Source organism: Tauraco erythrolophus, chromosome Z (genome assembly GCF_009769465.1).
Source record: "Tauraco erythrolophus isolate bTauEry1 chromosome Z, bTauEry1.pri, whole genome shotgun sequence".
Classification (NCBI taxonomy): domain Eukaryota; kingdom Metazoa; phylum Chordata; class Aves; order Musophagiformes; family Musophagidae; genus Tauraco; species Tauraco erythrolophus.
Window position 1 is genome coordinate 1669292 of NC_141496.1, and position 16640 is coordinate 1685931.

Below are 16640 nucleotides of genomic sequence, written 5' to 3' on the forward strand. Positions count from 1 at the left end.
TGACACACCTGAAGGCTGTGCAGACATTCAGAAAGACCTGGACAGGCTGGAGAATCGGGCGGGGAGAAATTTAATGAAATACAACAAGAGCAAGTGTAAACTCTTGCATTTGGGTAAGAACAATCCCATGTACCAGTACAAGGTGGGGACTGAACTGCTGGGGAACAGCACAGGGGAAAGGGACCTGGGGGTCCTGGTGGACAGCAGGATGACCATGAGCCAGCAATGTGCCCTTGTGGCCAAGAAGGCCAATGGCATCCTGGGGTGTATTAGGAGTGTGGTTAGTAGGTCGAGAGAGGTTCTCCTCCTCCTCTATTCTGCCCTGGTGAGGCCACATCTGGAATGTTGTGTTCAGTTCTAGGCCTCTCAGTTCAAGAAGGGCAAGGAACTGCTGGAGAGAGTCCAGCGCAGGGCCACAAAGATGATTAAGGGAGTGGAGCATCTCCCTTCTGAGGAAAGGCTGAGGGAGCTGGGTCTCTTTAGCTTGGAGAAGAGGAGACCGAGGGGGGACCTCATTAGTGTTTATAAATATGGAAAGGGTGACTGCCATGAGGATGGAGCCAGGCTCTTCTCAGTGGCATCCAATGATAGGACAAGGGGAAATGGATATAAGCTGGAACATAGGATGTTCCGCTTAAACATAAGGAAGAACTTCTTCCCAGTAGGGGTAACAGAACACTGGAACAGGCTGCCCAGAGAGGTTGTGGAGTCTCCTTCTCTGGAGATGTTCCAAATCCGCCTGGACATGTTCTTGTGTGATCTGATCTAGGTGGTCCTGCTCCGGCAGGGGGATTGGACTAGATGATCCTTTAAGGTCCCTTCCAATCCCTGACATTCTGTGATTCTGTGATTCTGTGTGAGCTGGAGGCACTGAGCAGGTCTCTTCCCAGTGCCCAAATCAAACTTGGTGAACTTCATTTCATTTCCAGCACATTACCAGTGCCCCAGTCGCCACTGTTTTCGGAAAACCGTAGGGAAAGCAAAACACCTCCCAGGGTGGTCCCTTTTGTCCTCCACTGCTCCCGCTCAAGGGGGATCCAGGAAGGGCCACTGTGCCTCTGCATTACCCTTTGCATCAGGAACCTCTAAATATGCAGATTTCATGCAAATGGTGCAACAATTGATTTGCATAGCTGATTAAGAGATGCTCTTCTGTGCTGCATTTTTATTTTTTTTCATGTAAAAGCAGCTTCAATTTTCTGCTCCTTCATGGCAAGACAGTCAAAGCGAAGTCATTTTACTTGGCTTAACGGTGCCTTTGCATCTCGGCAAACCTGGGGCAGAATTTCAACAGATTTCCAGCCAGTGAAGTTTATTATTTATAAAAAACAATGATGAGGTGACAAGCATTGAATTCTTCATATCAAGGACCTCCATGATCCAGGGGGGTTGGAACTAGATGATCTTGAAAGTCCCTTCCGATACAAACCACACTATGATTCTATAAAAGTCTTAATCAGCCTCCCCAGGATGTGCAGGGAACCACATATTCAGCAGGTAAGTGCAGCTGGATTCACTCAATTGCTTTAAGATTCTGAATTTTGTTCCACAAGAGAAACTTAAAATTCAATGGGAAATAAAAGAAAAAATAAAAATTAAAAAAAAGGCCATTGCACTAAAACTAACCAGAGCCTGCAGAATAAAAGGGATGGGGCTAACCCCTGGTAAGGTAAGATTGGTGATGGAAGCACCCAAGTCTCTGATGAGAGCTGTGCGGGATGATTAATCAAACACCTTTGTGACAAAATGATGGGTTTGGATGCCCCACAGAGACAACCAATACGGAAGAGGTCAATGGATCTACCTGAGTTGTACTGTCAGGGGATGGGGCAGGTTTGTCTCCACGGGGGAAAAGGCTGCTTGCTACAGAACTAGCTGGGATCATCAACAGGGCTTTAAACTAGATGTGAAGGGGGTGGGGGGTATTGTCAGACTTAGAGGATTAACAGCCGAGGACGGCCCTCCATTGTCTGATGAAAGGAGTGTAGGCAGGTGCCTTCGGCCTGCTGCCTCAGTGATACTAGGGGGTGATATGTGTAGTCAGGAGCAACACACAAGTTGCCTAGAGGTAAAAGAAAATCCCAAAAATAACAGCTCAGGTAATAAAACTTCCCCCCCTAGGGGTGCAGTGGGGTCAAAAGCCCAACTTACGTGCTTCTATACGAACGCACACAGTATGGGCAATAAACAAGAGGAACTGGAAGCTCTTGTTATCCGGGGAAACTATGACATAGTTGCCATCACTGAAACATGGTGGGATGACTCGTATAACTGGAGCGCTACCATGGATGGCTACAAGCTCTTCAGGAGGGATAGGAGAGGTAGAAGGGGTGGTGGGGTTGCCCTGTATGTAAGGGAAGGTCTAAACTGTTTAGAGTTAAATGTTGGGGATGACTTGGTAGAATGTCTGTGGGTAAAAATCAAAGGGGGGGCCTATGAAGGCGGATATTGTAGTGGGAATCTGCTACAGGCCACCCTATCAGGACAGTGAGACTGATGAGCTATTCTTTAAACAACTGAGGGAAGTCTCGCGCTCACTAGCCCTTGTCCTTGTGGGTGACTTTAACCTACCTGATGTCTGTTGGAAGTATAACATGGCAGTCAGGAAACAGTCTAGGCGGTTCCTGCAGAGTGTGGAGGACAACTTCCTATCACAACTGGTCAGTGAACCGACTAGAGAAGGTGCTCCCCTAGACCTGCTCTTTGTGAACAGAGAAGGTCTTGTGGGAGATATGAAGGTTGGAGGACGCCTGGGGCATAGTGACCACAAGATAATAGAATTCTCAATTCTAGGGGAAGTTAGGAGGGGGAACACTAAAACGGCCAAGCAGGACTTTGGGAGAGCTGACTTTGGGCTGTTTAGAAGTCTGGTTAACAAAGTCCAATGGGGGAGACAGCTCTCAAGGGTAAGGGGGCACAGGAGGGATGGTTACTATTCAAAAAGGAAATTCTGGAGGCACAGGAGCGAGCTGTCCCTGTGTGCCGGAAGTCGAGCCGCCGGGGTAGAAAACCAGCTTGGATGACAAAGGAGATTTGGGAACATCTCAAAAGAAAAAGGGATGTCTATAAGTCTTGGAAGAATGGGCAGGCATCCAGGAATCAAGACAGGGAGGAAGTTAGGACATGTAGGGAGATAATCAGGGAGGCAAAAGCCCAATTGGAACTTAGACTAGCCAGCTCCGTAAGGGACAACAAAAAGTCTTTCTATAAATATACTAATAACAAAAGGAGGGCTAAAGATCACCTCCAGCCCCTACTGGACTCAGGGGGTACGTTAGTCACTAGTGATGAGGACAAGGCTGAGGTCCTTAATGCCTTCTTTGCCTCAGTCTTTAATAATAAGGTTAGTAGTTCCCAGGTGAGCTGGCCTTCGGTGTCTGAGTGCAGGGAGGGAGAGCAAATCGAAGCTCCTGTGATCCAAGAGGAACGGGTCAAGGATCTGCTCCTTCGGCTGGATGCCCACAAGTCTATGGGGCCTGATGGTATCCACCCGAGAGTCCTGAGAGAGCTGGCGGATGTCATTGCCAAACCCCTGTCCATTATCTTTGGGCAGTCTTGGCTCACTGGGGAAGTTCCGCTGGACTGGAGGCTGGCGGATGTTACCCCCATTTACAAAAAAGGGCGGAAGGAGGATCCGGGGAACTACAGGCCTGTCAGCTTGACCTCGGTGACGGGCAAAGTCATGGAACAGGTTATCTTGAGTGCTATTAATGAGCACATACAGGTTAACCGGGTGATCAGGCCCAGTCAACATGGGTTTATGAAAGGCAGGTCTTGCCAATCAAACCTGATCACCTTCTATGACAGGGTGACCCGCCTGGTTGACGAGGGAAGGGCTGTGGATGTAGTTTTCCTGGACCTCAGTAAAGCCTTTGATACAGTTTCTCATAGTGTTCTGGTTGAGAAACTGGTAACTGCTGGCCTGGATAGGCACACCCTCCTTTGGGTTAAAAACTGGCTGGATGGCCGGGCCCAAAGAGTGGTGGTAAATGGGGCTAAATCCGGCTGGAGGCCGGTCACCAGTGGGGTTCCCCAGGGCTCAGTGCTGGGTCCAGTTCTGTTTAACATCTTTATCAATGACCTGGATGAGGGGATTGAATGTACCCTCAGTAAGTTTGCGGACGACACCAAGCTGGGAGGCTGTGTCGATCTGCTCGAGGGTAGGGAGGCCCTTCAGAGGGATTTGAACAGACTGGATCGTTGGGCTGAGGCCAATGGCATGAGCTTTAATAAGGCCAAGTGCAGAGTCCTTCACTTGGGGTGTAAAAACCCCAAGCATCGCTATAGGCTTGGGGAAGAGTGGCTGGAGAGCTGCCTGGCGGAGAAGGACCTGGGGGTGTTGGTTGACTACCGGCTTGATATGAGCCAGCAGTGTGCCCAGGTGGCCAAAAAGGCCAATGGGATACTGGCGTGTATCAAGAATAGTGTGACCAGCAGGAACAGGGAAGTGATCCTGCCCCTGTACTCGGCACTGGTGAGGCCGCACCTGGAATATTGTGTCCAGTTTTGGGCCCCTCGCTTTCAGAGAGATATTGAGCTCCTGGAGTGAGTCCAGAGAAGGGCGACTAAACTGGTCAAGGGGCTGGAAAATAAAACTTATGAGGAGCGGCTGAGGGAGTTGGGGCTGTTTAGCCTGGAGAAGAGGAGGCTGAGGGGAGACCTGATTACAGCCTACAAATACTTGAGAAGGGATGGTGGGGAGGTGGGGGAAGGGCTCTTTCCATTAGTGTTGGGTGATAGAACAAGAGGAAATGGGTATAAGCTTAGTCAGGGGAGATTCAGGTTGGATGTTAGGAAGTCTTTCTTCTCTGAAAGGGTTGTCAGCCACTGGAATAGGCTGCCCAGGGAGGTGGTTGAGTCCCCATCCCTGGATGTGTTTAAGAATAGGGTGGATGATCTACTTAGGGATATGGTTTAATGGGGATTAGGGATGGTTGGACTCGATGATCTCTAAGGTCTTTTCCAACCTAGAAATCTATGAAATCTATGAATCTATGAAAACAGCATGAGGTGATCTTTAATCTCAATTATCAGTGGTAATGGCCTTGATTCACCACTCCTGACTCAAGTTGAAATGTATCTAAAAAGCAGAAGGTGACCTGACCACCCCAGCAGCAGCTCGGACTCAGCCCTGATACGGCAGAGGAGGACGGGGAGTGCGGGAGTTGGAAACAGGAGCGGGGCTGATCATTTGCTATGGAAAAAAGGCTCTGAATCTCTCCAAAACTAAATTAATTTATACATTTTTATAGATATAAAAATATGTTATGAAGTTTTATATATATATTTATTTATGAAACCTGGGGTAGAAAAAAGGATGCAGGAAACAAAAGAAAATTTGTATTGCAGATGCGTCCAAGAGATCTGAACTCCTATTTTCCATGACACAAGAGAGAAATAAGGATATCAGAAGCCAGGGCAGATGTGTTCTCCAGACCCATGTTGGGGACACCACCAGAGTCCTCATGACCAGGCCAGAAGGAGACCTCATCCTGCTCCTTCAGCAACCTCTGCAAAGTCAAGCACCTTCCAAGAGTCGCCATTGAAGCAACTCTTCTCCCTCACAAAAAAAAACAACAAGTAAAAGATCAAAAACAATCACCACAATGCAGATGGGAAGCCAAAAGCAGGAATCAAAGACAGACAGAAAACCAGACATCATCACCTTTTCCTTTAGGTCTGCTCAACTTTTCGAAAGGAAGACATGTTTCATTAAAATTTAAAGGAATTGAGAACCTCTCCCCCCTCCTCCTCCCACCAGTGCTCCACATAAATTACTCATAAAATTAAAGAACCATGTAAGAATGGCATAAAGTTACCCCAGGGTGTATTTTACTGAGCCATTATGGAAGAACACACACAAATCAGGAGGATATTAATGATGCCACGCAACACATTTTTCCAGTGCTGCTTTACTCTTTCGGTGAATGACAAGAAAAAATTCACTACGGAGGCGCTACACCGGAGATATTCAACGTTTCTGCCTGCCCCAGCTCTTCCGTATATTGAGAAATAAATGAAATATAGATAAATATATCAATATTCCAAAAACAAAGCAGCCATTCACTATTCCTCAGATCTTTTTTGACACGTAAAATTTGGCAGGGGGGATACTGTAGACTCAGATCGAGACTTTTTTTTTTAATATATAAATTTAAAATAATATATGTAAAGTTGTTGTCCTCAGTTCATTACCCGTGACAGCTGATGTGGGATGAGCTGCAGTGGAGAAGGCTTCCGACACAGCCCATGGCTTCCTCATTAGATAGGACTAGTCTGTTAAAAATGATGAATTTTTGTTCCATCAGTAGCTGATGAAAAGGGAAGTATGTGAGGAAGGAGAAAGGAAAATTCATAGAATCATAAAATGGTTTGGGTTGGAAGGGACTTTCAAGAGCATTTAGTTCCAACCTCCCTGCCATGGGCAGGGGCACCTGCCACGGGATCAGGTTGATCAAAGCTTCATCCAACCTGACCTTCAACACTTCCAAAGACTCAACGAATAGCTCAGGTAGGAAGGGACCTGGAAAAATCATCTTTCATCAACGTTACTCATTTATATTCTGGGAATAGAGAAACTAAGAGGCTGCAACGATCTGCCCAAAGCCACAGAGCTTTGGCTCCAGCCCTCTCAACTTCTTAAAACATAAGTTCGGCTTTTTCTCCACCCAGATCCATGGGCATTTTTGCACTGGAAAAACAGGTTATTCACATCTCCCTGTTCCCAAAACCCTTGATCAAGCCTAACCTTGGTGGGAGGTTATATAGATAACCTTCAGCACCTGCTCACACTCATCCCTGGGCTCTCACTTCGGCAAGACCACAAGATCATTTAGCATCATTTATAGCGACAACATTCTCATTGTTGTGACTGAAAGCCAAAAGAGCTGAGCAGAGAGCAAAGGCATCACTAACACCCTCCAAAATACTCAGCATCTGACTCCGGAGAGGTGCTGATCTGGGACTGTTCCCTGCATCGGTGTCTAAAATGAATCAGTCTGGTAGAAGTCTTCGGAAAAAATGCAATTACTCTGGCAAGTGTTTATTCTGCCAACTGAATTTACACAGATCAACATATCCCAACCTGATTATTGCTTGATAAAATTATCATCTATGTGGGCTTTAAAGACATCCCCGCCTTCCCTTGCTTTTTCCATGGGAAATTTCTTCACATTTATTTGAAAGGCCTTTTCATTTTCTATACGGCTGGGACATTTGCATAAGAAATGTACATCAAACAAGACGGTGGTTGAAATTTTGTCCATGACTTTTTACTGTTTCCTGGGCAATAACTTCCAAGGACGTCATTTCCATTGAAAAACTTGTAGCAAATAAAAAAAAAGCCACCATTGAAATGAAAAAAACCCTTGAAAAGCTTCTGGTATGATTGGTTTAATGCAGTAGTGATGGTCGTTTGTGCTGCTATTGGTCTCGGCAAGAAAATTCCAGTGCGGCAACTAAAAAAAGTAATAATAAAAATAAATTTAAATGTTTCTCTATCTTAATCTCCAAAAAAAAAGAAATTCTGGAATGAAAAAGGGACTGATTCCTGAGGTTAGATGCACCAGCCTCTAACGAGAATTGAGAATAATTATAAAAGTATATTAGGTAGGTGTGGATCTCGGTGACCAAAGTCACTCCAAGTTTTACCCAAGACCAAGGTCACTCTCTGGCTGCTGCAAAATTCCTCAACTCACAAATCTATCCCAAATCCATATATTTCTGTTTCATAATTTCAATTTTCAGGCCATCGGGCTCTTCCTGGCTACTCCCCACCTCCGTGGGCAACCATGGCGGGTCAGAGATTTGCTCCTCACTGAGTAACGCCGGAGGGAGAAGACATATGGGGACACGGTTGGGCTTCTCTTAAGTAGGTATAATACTACTTCCCTATCTCAGAAGGATAAAATAATTAATTATTCCTTATAAAGCCCTTAAAGACGCTCGGGTGGAAGTTGAGATGTCAATGCGCATTGAATCGATTTCACTGGAAGAGGCACCTTCATGACGCTCGGAGTGGCACTGTCAAGTTTCTTCGGGGCATGCCGACACGCTTCCCTCTTCATCCTCTCTTTTCACCAAGTGATCCGCACACGACGGAGACATCGATTTCTTTGGAAAACTGGTCTGAATTCTGAAGGGCTGTGAAAAGAAGCGAGCTGATCCCGCAGCAGGGAACAGCTTTCAAAGCTCAAGGCGGACAATTTCCATCCTCCTCGTGAGAATAAAGCCATTTCTTTTCTTCTCTCCTTCCAAGCTGCTTTAAGAGCATCTTGAAGAGCCAAAATAATAACTCACAAAGTCTCCGCATGTGGTATGAAAAGATTAGACACGGCTTAGGCAGGCAGGGATTTAAATCTCGACTGATAATACCGTAGTGAAATTATATACCATAAAGGCAGAGAAAAAGGGGTTGTAGTTTACTAAAGGAGTAAGGAGGGGGAGTGGGTCTTAATCTGAGGACAAAAAGCTTCATCTAAATCCAGCCCGTAAATTCTGGATGATTATTTCAAAAAGCTGGAACTTGTTCTGTTGATCTTTTAAACTGATTATCGAGCAAATGTATGCACTTTTTAGAAAACGGCGCTGTCAGACACGAATTTCAGATGTCTTTTTTTCATCATTTTTTTCTCCTTTAACAATGCCAGATTGTGAAATACTTCTGATATTTTCCAATAATGGAGAAATTCAATTTCGGGGCAGCCATGTAATTTCTTCTACAAGAGTTACAAAACGTTCTCTAAAAGACAGTCGTATAGAGGCTGACTGCCTCCCAGGAGTAGACAGACTTGTTTCGAAATGAGAAGGTGATTTGGTCTTCTGGAAAGTGATATTCTTCTCCGGGCTCAAACTTGACGCTTTAGCGAAACCTTGACGTTATTAAATAGGAAGAATAATCCCAACGTCTACGCTTCGCATTAAAAAGAGCCCGTGACACTGTCGTGGCAGCTTCAGATGGTGACAGCAGGAGGTAGCGATGCCTTTGCGAGGGAGAAGGCATGTTTCCTGATTGAAATGGTGTTTTACTTCTGTAAATGTATATATATATAGTATGTATATGAAGTATAAACATCCCTCCATCCAGAGGGACCTTGACAGGCTGGAGAGGTAGGCCACTATAAATCTCATGAAGTTCAACAAGGCCAAGTGCAAGATCCTGCACGTGAGTAGAGGCAATCCCAAGCACAAGTACAGGCTGGGTGGAGAACAAATTGAGAGCAGCCCTCAAACAACACTCCCTCAGACTTGGGAGTGTTGGTTGAGGAGAAAACCCGCATAAGCCAGCAATGTGCACTGGCAGCCCAGAAAGACAACCATGTCCTGAGTTGCATTCAAAGCAGCATGGGCAGCAGGTCGAGGGAGAGGATTCTGCCCCTCTGCTCTGCTCTCCTGAGACCCCACCTGGAATACTGTGTTCAGCTGTGAGGCCCCCAACAGAAGAAGGACGTGGAGCTGTTGGAGCGGGTCCAGAGGAGGCCACAAAGACGATACGAGGGCTGGAGCACCTCTGCTATGGAGACAGGCTAAGGCTAAGAGAGTTGGGGTTGTTGAGTCTGGAGAAGAGAAGGCTCCAGGAGACCTTCTAGTAGCCTTCAAGAGGGCCTACAAGAAAGCTGGAGAGGGACTTTTGACAAGGGTGTGTAGTGACAGGACCAGAGGTAATGGCTTTAATCTCAAAGAGGGTAGATTTAGACAGGATCTAAGGAAGAAATTTTTCCCTCTGAGGGTGGTGAAACTGGCACAGGTTGCCCAGAGAAGCTGTGGCTGCCCCATCCCTGGAAGTGTTCAAGGCCAGGTTGGATGAGGCTTTGAGCAACCTGATCTAGTGGCAGGTGTCCCTGCCCATGGCAGGGGGGTTGGAACTAGATGATCTTGAAGGTCCCTTCCCACCCAAACCCTTCTGTGATTCTACATACAGAAATATGTACATTTGTGCCTGTGTACAATATCTGTGCAGAGATAAATGATGTACGAATGTGTACGAATTTCTGTGCAGAGAGAAATTATTAACAGATAAATGATGCTGACAGTTACTTATCTAACACACCACTTTTAAAAGGCTCGGATTCATAAACTGACTTTCCAGAATTATTTCCCCCCAAAAAAGATCTGGGCTACAACTTTCCTTATGTTTGCACGCGGCAGTTGTGTAGCTGCAAAGAAGCGGCGGAGTGATCTCGGAGCAGGAATGGAAGACATATCTGAAGTGCAAGAGCATCTCAAACACCAGAAAGTGACATTATCTTGGGTGCTGTTTCACTAACATCGCTGCTCTCGGGGGTTTGGGAAGCGACAACAGGCTGTGAAATTCGTGTTTCGGGATGAACAAAGCTACAGACACCAAATGACAGAATAATTTAAGTCTAAAGGTCCCTTTTCCCCTTGTTCACAACATCTCTTGCCTGGTCAGGGAACATCACGCGCCCTCTCGTTGGCCCTAGCAGACACCTTTCCTGGGGCTCAGCTTAGCTGTAAAAGGAACAGTCCAGCACCCATCAGTACCGAGACTCAGCACCAATCTCTGTGCTAAGAACTAGATATTGATCCCATTTTTATAGCCAATTCTTCCAAATAATTAATTTGGCAGTGGAAAGGCTCAAAGAATGTTTCAATCTTCGCTTTGCCACAGCCCTTCTTGGACCTTCCAAGTGAGAAAAAACACAGAAGGACAAACTCAAAGAGAAGAAATATCTCTTCTCTTGCATAAAAATACTTCCAGTCCAAAGAGACGCACAGAAAAAAGTGTCTACTGATTTCCTCATAAAAAACTTATGTCCTTATACATAAAAAAACTCCTCTCCTTATGTCCCGTAGGAGAATTTTTGATATCATTTACACGACCACGTAATAGAAAACGGGATGTGTGATCATCAAAGCCATGACACAACCGCAACACGCCGCTGTTGAGAGACCTAGACGATACATGCAAGAAATATTACAAATCCAGGATGGGTTTTATTTACCGGGTAGTATTTTTTAAGAGAATCTATATGAAAACCTTAAACCAAGGCACGCCAAGAACCGTAGAGCTGCGGTTCAACGCTAGAGCCACTTGCGTCGAGACCCGATCCCATTCTTGCGCACACTCACGTTCCGGTTGCGTGGCGACCTTGATGGGCTGAGAGCTCTCTCCCGGTCCCCACTCATTATATGCCGCCACTCGGAAGGTGTAAGTCTCCTCCGGTTTCAGGTTGCCCACGGTCAGTTGAAGAGTCCCAGGTTGAGACGTGTTGACTGCTCGCTCCCTAAAAAAAAAAACCAAAAAAGGTTTTAAAATGCATTCAGATCTTAAAACATCATTTATTTATGCAGCTGGTAGCCTGCAAGGTAGGATTAATTATCAAACTTCAGTTTGAGGTTGTCTACAGGGTTGTGGGTTTTTTTTAATTTTTCCTTTAAAAAGCCTAATTCCAGTAACGGACCCCAGTGGGAAAATTGTAAGTGCTTCAAAAAAGACCTCTATTTTAACATTTCATAAGGTATATAGTGTATTGGCTGTTTGCTTTTCCTAACATAACCAAAAAAAAGGGAAAATGGGTTGAAAGAAATGGGTATTGAACAGAAGAACACATCTGTTGTACGGGAATTGAGATGCATATTGGACCTCAGCCAACTTGACCAGAACTTCGCTATTGCTGAGCTACAGAAAAAAAAAGTCATTGATGGTCCTCCACCAATTGCTCCCAGTAGTAAGTCATAGAATCACAGAATGGTTAAGGTTGGAAGGGACCTCAAAGATCATCTAGTTCCAACCTCCTGCCATGGGCCGGGACACCCTCCACTACACCAGGTTGCTCAAAGCCTCATACAACCTGGCCTTGAACATTTCCAGGGATGGGGCAGACACAACTCCTCTGGGCAACCTGGTCCAGTGCCTCACCACCTTCAGAGTGAAAAATTTCTTCCTTAGATCTAATCAAAAAAGTCCTGGGATAACTAGCCGGCAGTGGTCTCCAGAGTGAAAGTACAGCCCAGATACTGGAAGGTGGAAGCCCCTGGCCATGGAGATGTGCCGGACATCATCTTCCCATTGGAGCAAGAGCCATATAATTATTCCTGGCACCAGAAACACCCAGAGCTAAAGTGGTTCCTGCACCCTGGTCCTGGTTTCTCTACCTTGGGTCTAGCAAAGCTCTGCCTACTTGTGCTTTTGTGCTGCTTGGTGAGAAAGATCAAGACCTGGAGTCATTAATGTGGGATTATCCAGGAAAAACACAATCCCTGAACAGCAAAGCAGGGGTTAAATTGGATGAAATCACAGTCGTTTCACAGACAGTCTGGAACCAGAAGTTGGTAAAATTGCTTTTCTGATTTATTAGGGGTGGCGTGAGTCGCTCCTCTCCTTGGCTAGAAGCCCCTCTGAGAAAGCTAACAACAACAAAAAGGTAGATTACACGCTGCAGAGAAAAAAAAATAAATTTAAGACCGAATTGACTAATCAGCAAATTTTTTGTAGCGCTGCTGAGGTGCTCTGGGCTGTGATCGGCAGAGCAGTGATTCAGAGAATGGAGATCATTGTTCCTTCGGGGAATGTTTCCTCCAAATGAAACCTCTCAGATGGTCCATGTCATTGAGCGTCAGGCTCCACTGGCACTCCGGTCCTCCGAGGATCAATGGAACAAAGCCTGGGTGAACGTTCCCTGGGGAAAACAGTGGGACTGTCCCTTAGCAGAGACGATGGCTGTTTAAAGTCTCTACCTTGGCACAAAGGTTGCACTTGATATGATGAAAGCAGAGCTGTGGGCCCCAGTGAGGACGTTGGCAGGCAGAGGTTTCACTCTTTCTTACTGTGCAAGCGGAGCTTGACCAACTTAGAATCACAAAATGGTTTGGGTTGGAAGGGATCTTCAAGATCATCTGGTTCCAACCCCCTGCCATGGGCAGGGACACCCTCCACTACACCAGGTTGCTCAAAGCCTCATCCAACCTGGCCTTGAACACTCCACAGATGGGGTAGCCACAACTTCTCTGGGAAACCTGTGCCACTGCCTCACCACCCTCAGAGTCAAGAAGTTCTTCCTAATATCTAATAAAAATCTCCCCTCTTTCAGTTTAAAGCCACCACCCCTTGTCCTGTCACTACATGCCCTTGTCTGAAGTCCCTCTCCAGCTTTCTTGTAGCCCCTTTAGGTACTGGAAGGCTGCTGGAAGGTCTCCCCACAGCCTTCTCTTCTCCAGGCTGAACAGCCCCAACTGTCTCAGCCTGACTTCCGAGGAGAGGGGCTCCAGCCCTCTCTTCATCTTTATGGCCCTCCTCTGGACTCAATCACAACCTGGCAGTAGCCAGATAATGGACATTTAGAAGAATAAGTGAACCAGGACAGAAATACCTGGTTATTCTCCTGATATAGAGCTCCTGCTCACAGTTTTTTTTGAATTTCATCATCCAGGTGATGACAGACACCAAAATGAATCTGTTTCCCTGAAACTGTCAAATGTCTTCTGACTCCGCTGGTTTTGGCTTCGGTGATATTCCGTGGCAACGTGATTATGCCGTGAGAAGAAATTAGCCCTTTTGTTTAAACGGGCCGCCTGCCAACATCACACTGGTCAATAACGTCTTCTGTGACGCCTTAAATACTCCAGCCAGCAAAGAGAAGAAACCCCTTATGAACCTCAACATCCTACACTTGCCTATGTCAAATAGACATCTAAAACACATTAGATGGATGTAACTCTTGCAGTTGTCCTTCTCCCTTGAGCTCCAGTAAGCCACTCCGTGGACAAGTCCTCAGGCCGAAGTTAGGTGAGAAGAGCCTCAACCCATATCCTAAAGTCCATCGTTTGCTCCCGCTCACCAGTGAAGGGTTAACGTGCGACAGATCCTACAGCAATCCAGGAACAATCGAAAAAGCACCAAATATCCCTGAATCAGGCACCTTCACATTGGGGGTTTTTCTTTTCCAATCCCAGCCTTGGCCATAAATTATGGTCTAAAAATAAAAGACCTTAACTAAAGTCATCCACTTTCTTGTAAAATGGAGACTCCGACATGTAATTTCCAGTGACTGAGGATCATGTTACATTACGGTATCAGCATGTTAAAAAAAAAAAAAAAAAGATAATTACAGTTCCCATCTATCTCTTAGGTGTGTAACAAATGCTTTTATAATGTTTCGAACACCTAATTAGTTCCTTCGAGGAAGACAAGTCACGTTTAACGCTCCTTGCTGTGAAATGAACACTATTAATTTTAAAATGGATGGACTTTTACCACCTCATGATATTTTTTTATCTCCCATTAACGTTCTCCCACCAAATAACATCAAGTCCTCGGTTCTAATAAGCAAACTTCAAAACTAATGTACATAGATCATCTTGGAATGATATTTTTAGAACTTCAGCTAAATTCTGAAGACAAGCTTTCATCAAATATGGGTTTTTGAATGCAATTAAGTGGTCCTTTGATTCATTTCTTCACTCTGTAACATGCAGGAAGTTAAATCAGGAGATCTATTAGCTTGTTGTCACTATCATAGAATCAGAGAATCATAGAATGGTTTGGGTTGGAAGGGACCTTCAAGATTATCTAGTTCCAACCCCCCTGCCATGGGCAGGGACACCTGCCACTAGATCAGGTTGCTCAAAGCCCCATCCAAACTGGCCTTGAACACTTCCAGGGACGGGGCAGCCACAACTTCTCTGGGACACCTGGTCCAGTGCCCCACCACCCTCAGAGTCAATAAGTTCTTCCTTAGATCTAATCTAAATCTCCCCTCTTTCAGTTTAAAGCCATTGCCCCGTGTTCTATTGTCAAAATCCCCTTTCCAGCTTCCTTGTAGGCTCCCTTGAAGTACTGGAAGGCTGCTGGAAAGTGTCCCCGAAGCCTTCTCCTTTTCAGGTCAAACAGCCCCAACCCTCTCAGCCTGTCTCCATAGCAGAGGTGCTCCAGCCCTTCGATCATCTCCGTGGCCTCCTCCGGACCTGCTCCAGCAGCTCCATGTCCTTCTGGTGTTGAGGGCCCCAGAGCTGAAGGCAGCACTGCAGGGGGGGTCTCAGGAGAGCAGAGCAGAGGGGCAGAATCCTCTCCCTCGACCTGCTGCCCATGCTGCTTTGGATGCAGCCCAGGACACGGTTGGCTTTCTGGGCTGCCAGCGCACATTGCTGGCTCATGCGAGGTTTCTCCTCAACCAACACCCTCAAGTCCTTCTCCTCAGGGCTGCTCTCAATTTGTTCTCCACCCAGCCTGTACTTGTGCTTGGGATTGCCTCTACTAACGTGCAGGACCTTGCATTTGGCCTTTTTGAACTTCATGAGGTTCGCAGGGACTCACCCCTCCAGCCTGTCAAGGTCCCTCATTTATTAATTTATTATTGAAAAGAAGTGAATGTTCAATTAAAAACAAAACTGCTCCAAATCTTTCAAAACAGTCTTTCGTCCAAGGGTTTTATGTTCAGCTGTAACATTGCTGTTTTCCAGAGTAATTTTCCTTTTTATAAAAAAAAAATAAAATCAGAGCATTTAATTTCATTTATTGGGAAAAAAAATGTTGGCTAATAGCTATGAAAGAAGGATAGCTACAAATCAGGACCTGTTACTTAAGCCACCTTGACATTTCAAAGGTTGCAGTCAAAAACTGAACTGGATTTTGGGGGTTTGTGTCTCATCTAAAAGGCTCAAAATAACTATATTACTGTATAAATATTTCTCATTCTTTATAAATAAACATAATAAATTTTTTATCCTAACTTCAATTTTGAATGTTAAACATAGTGATGTCGATTCTCACTGGGAAGGCAGAATTCATTCAAATCTACACACAGGTAATTAAATCTGTCTTGAGATTACAATTGAGGAGGTGGTTTTCTTTTTTTTTTTGTTTTTGTTTTGTTTAAAGAGAGATCAAGAGCAAATCAGCAAAAATAAACAATATATTTCTTTGTCTACCATGACTCATACTCTACCACGGAAATATCAAATGCCTGTATGAATCCACACTCCCTCATTGAGAAGCAAATGAGCAGAGATGAATGAGAAGAGGGAACAAACCACGAGGCCAAGAGCCAACCAGAATATCAAAATCAGATCAAAAATAACGAACCTGCCTCTAGATTGAAATACCAAATCCGAACCTTTTTGCCAACGCTCACGCCAAAGAAATCTATATCAAGTTTGCAATTCAACATGGGCAATGTCAAGACATAAACGTTGTTGGGTCTGGAGAGGTTTAAAGATGGATGCAATGTTTCCTACATGAAGACCACCTCTAGCTAAAAAAATAAATAAATAGTAATGATTTAACATTGATTTTATTGTCCATCTGCACCCTCGCAGCACCCAAGGGCGTTCCCAAGAGCTCATCATCTGAGCAGTAAAACGAGAAAGGAATTGAAAAGGCGGAGATTTGCCATTCCATTGGTAAATGCGGCATTTTTAATCTTTTTGATGACCTCATTGCTCGTGTACAAAATTGGTTGTTTTTTTCCAACAAGCTTCTAACATCAAACGATACCTAAAAGAGCTCTTTTCTTCTACTGAACACTTCTCCTGCAAGGCAGGATGGAATTTTACGGTCTTTCTGTATGTGCGTACACGTCCTCAAAGAGTGATATCCAGTGAAATGCACGGTGATATTCTACTATTATATTCCACTATATTTTAACAGAAAATAATCACAATCAAACGTATGCCGAGAGTTA

The 16640-nt window shown here is 45.2% G+C and overlaps 1 protein-coding gene across 2 annotated transcripts in view; it reads right to left on the reverse strand.

The window, feature by feature from the left end:
• DCC (DCC netrin 1 receptor) overlaps positions 1 to 16640 on the reverse strand; it is a 561273-nt gene that overhangs the window by 127740 nt on the left and 416893 nt on the right. For both annotated transcript variants that reach the window (XM_086628967.1, XM_086628964.1), the window contains exon 9: positions 11092 to 11246. In XM_086628967.1, coding sequence (XP_086485093.1) covers positions 11092 to 11246 — 155 coding nt within the window. The remainder of the gene's footprint in view (positions 1 to 11091; positions 11247 to 16640) is intronic.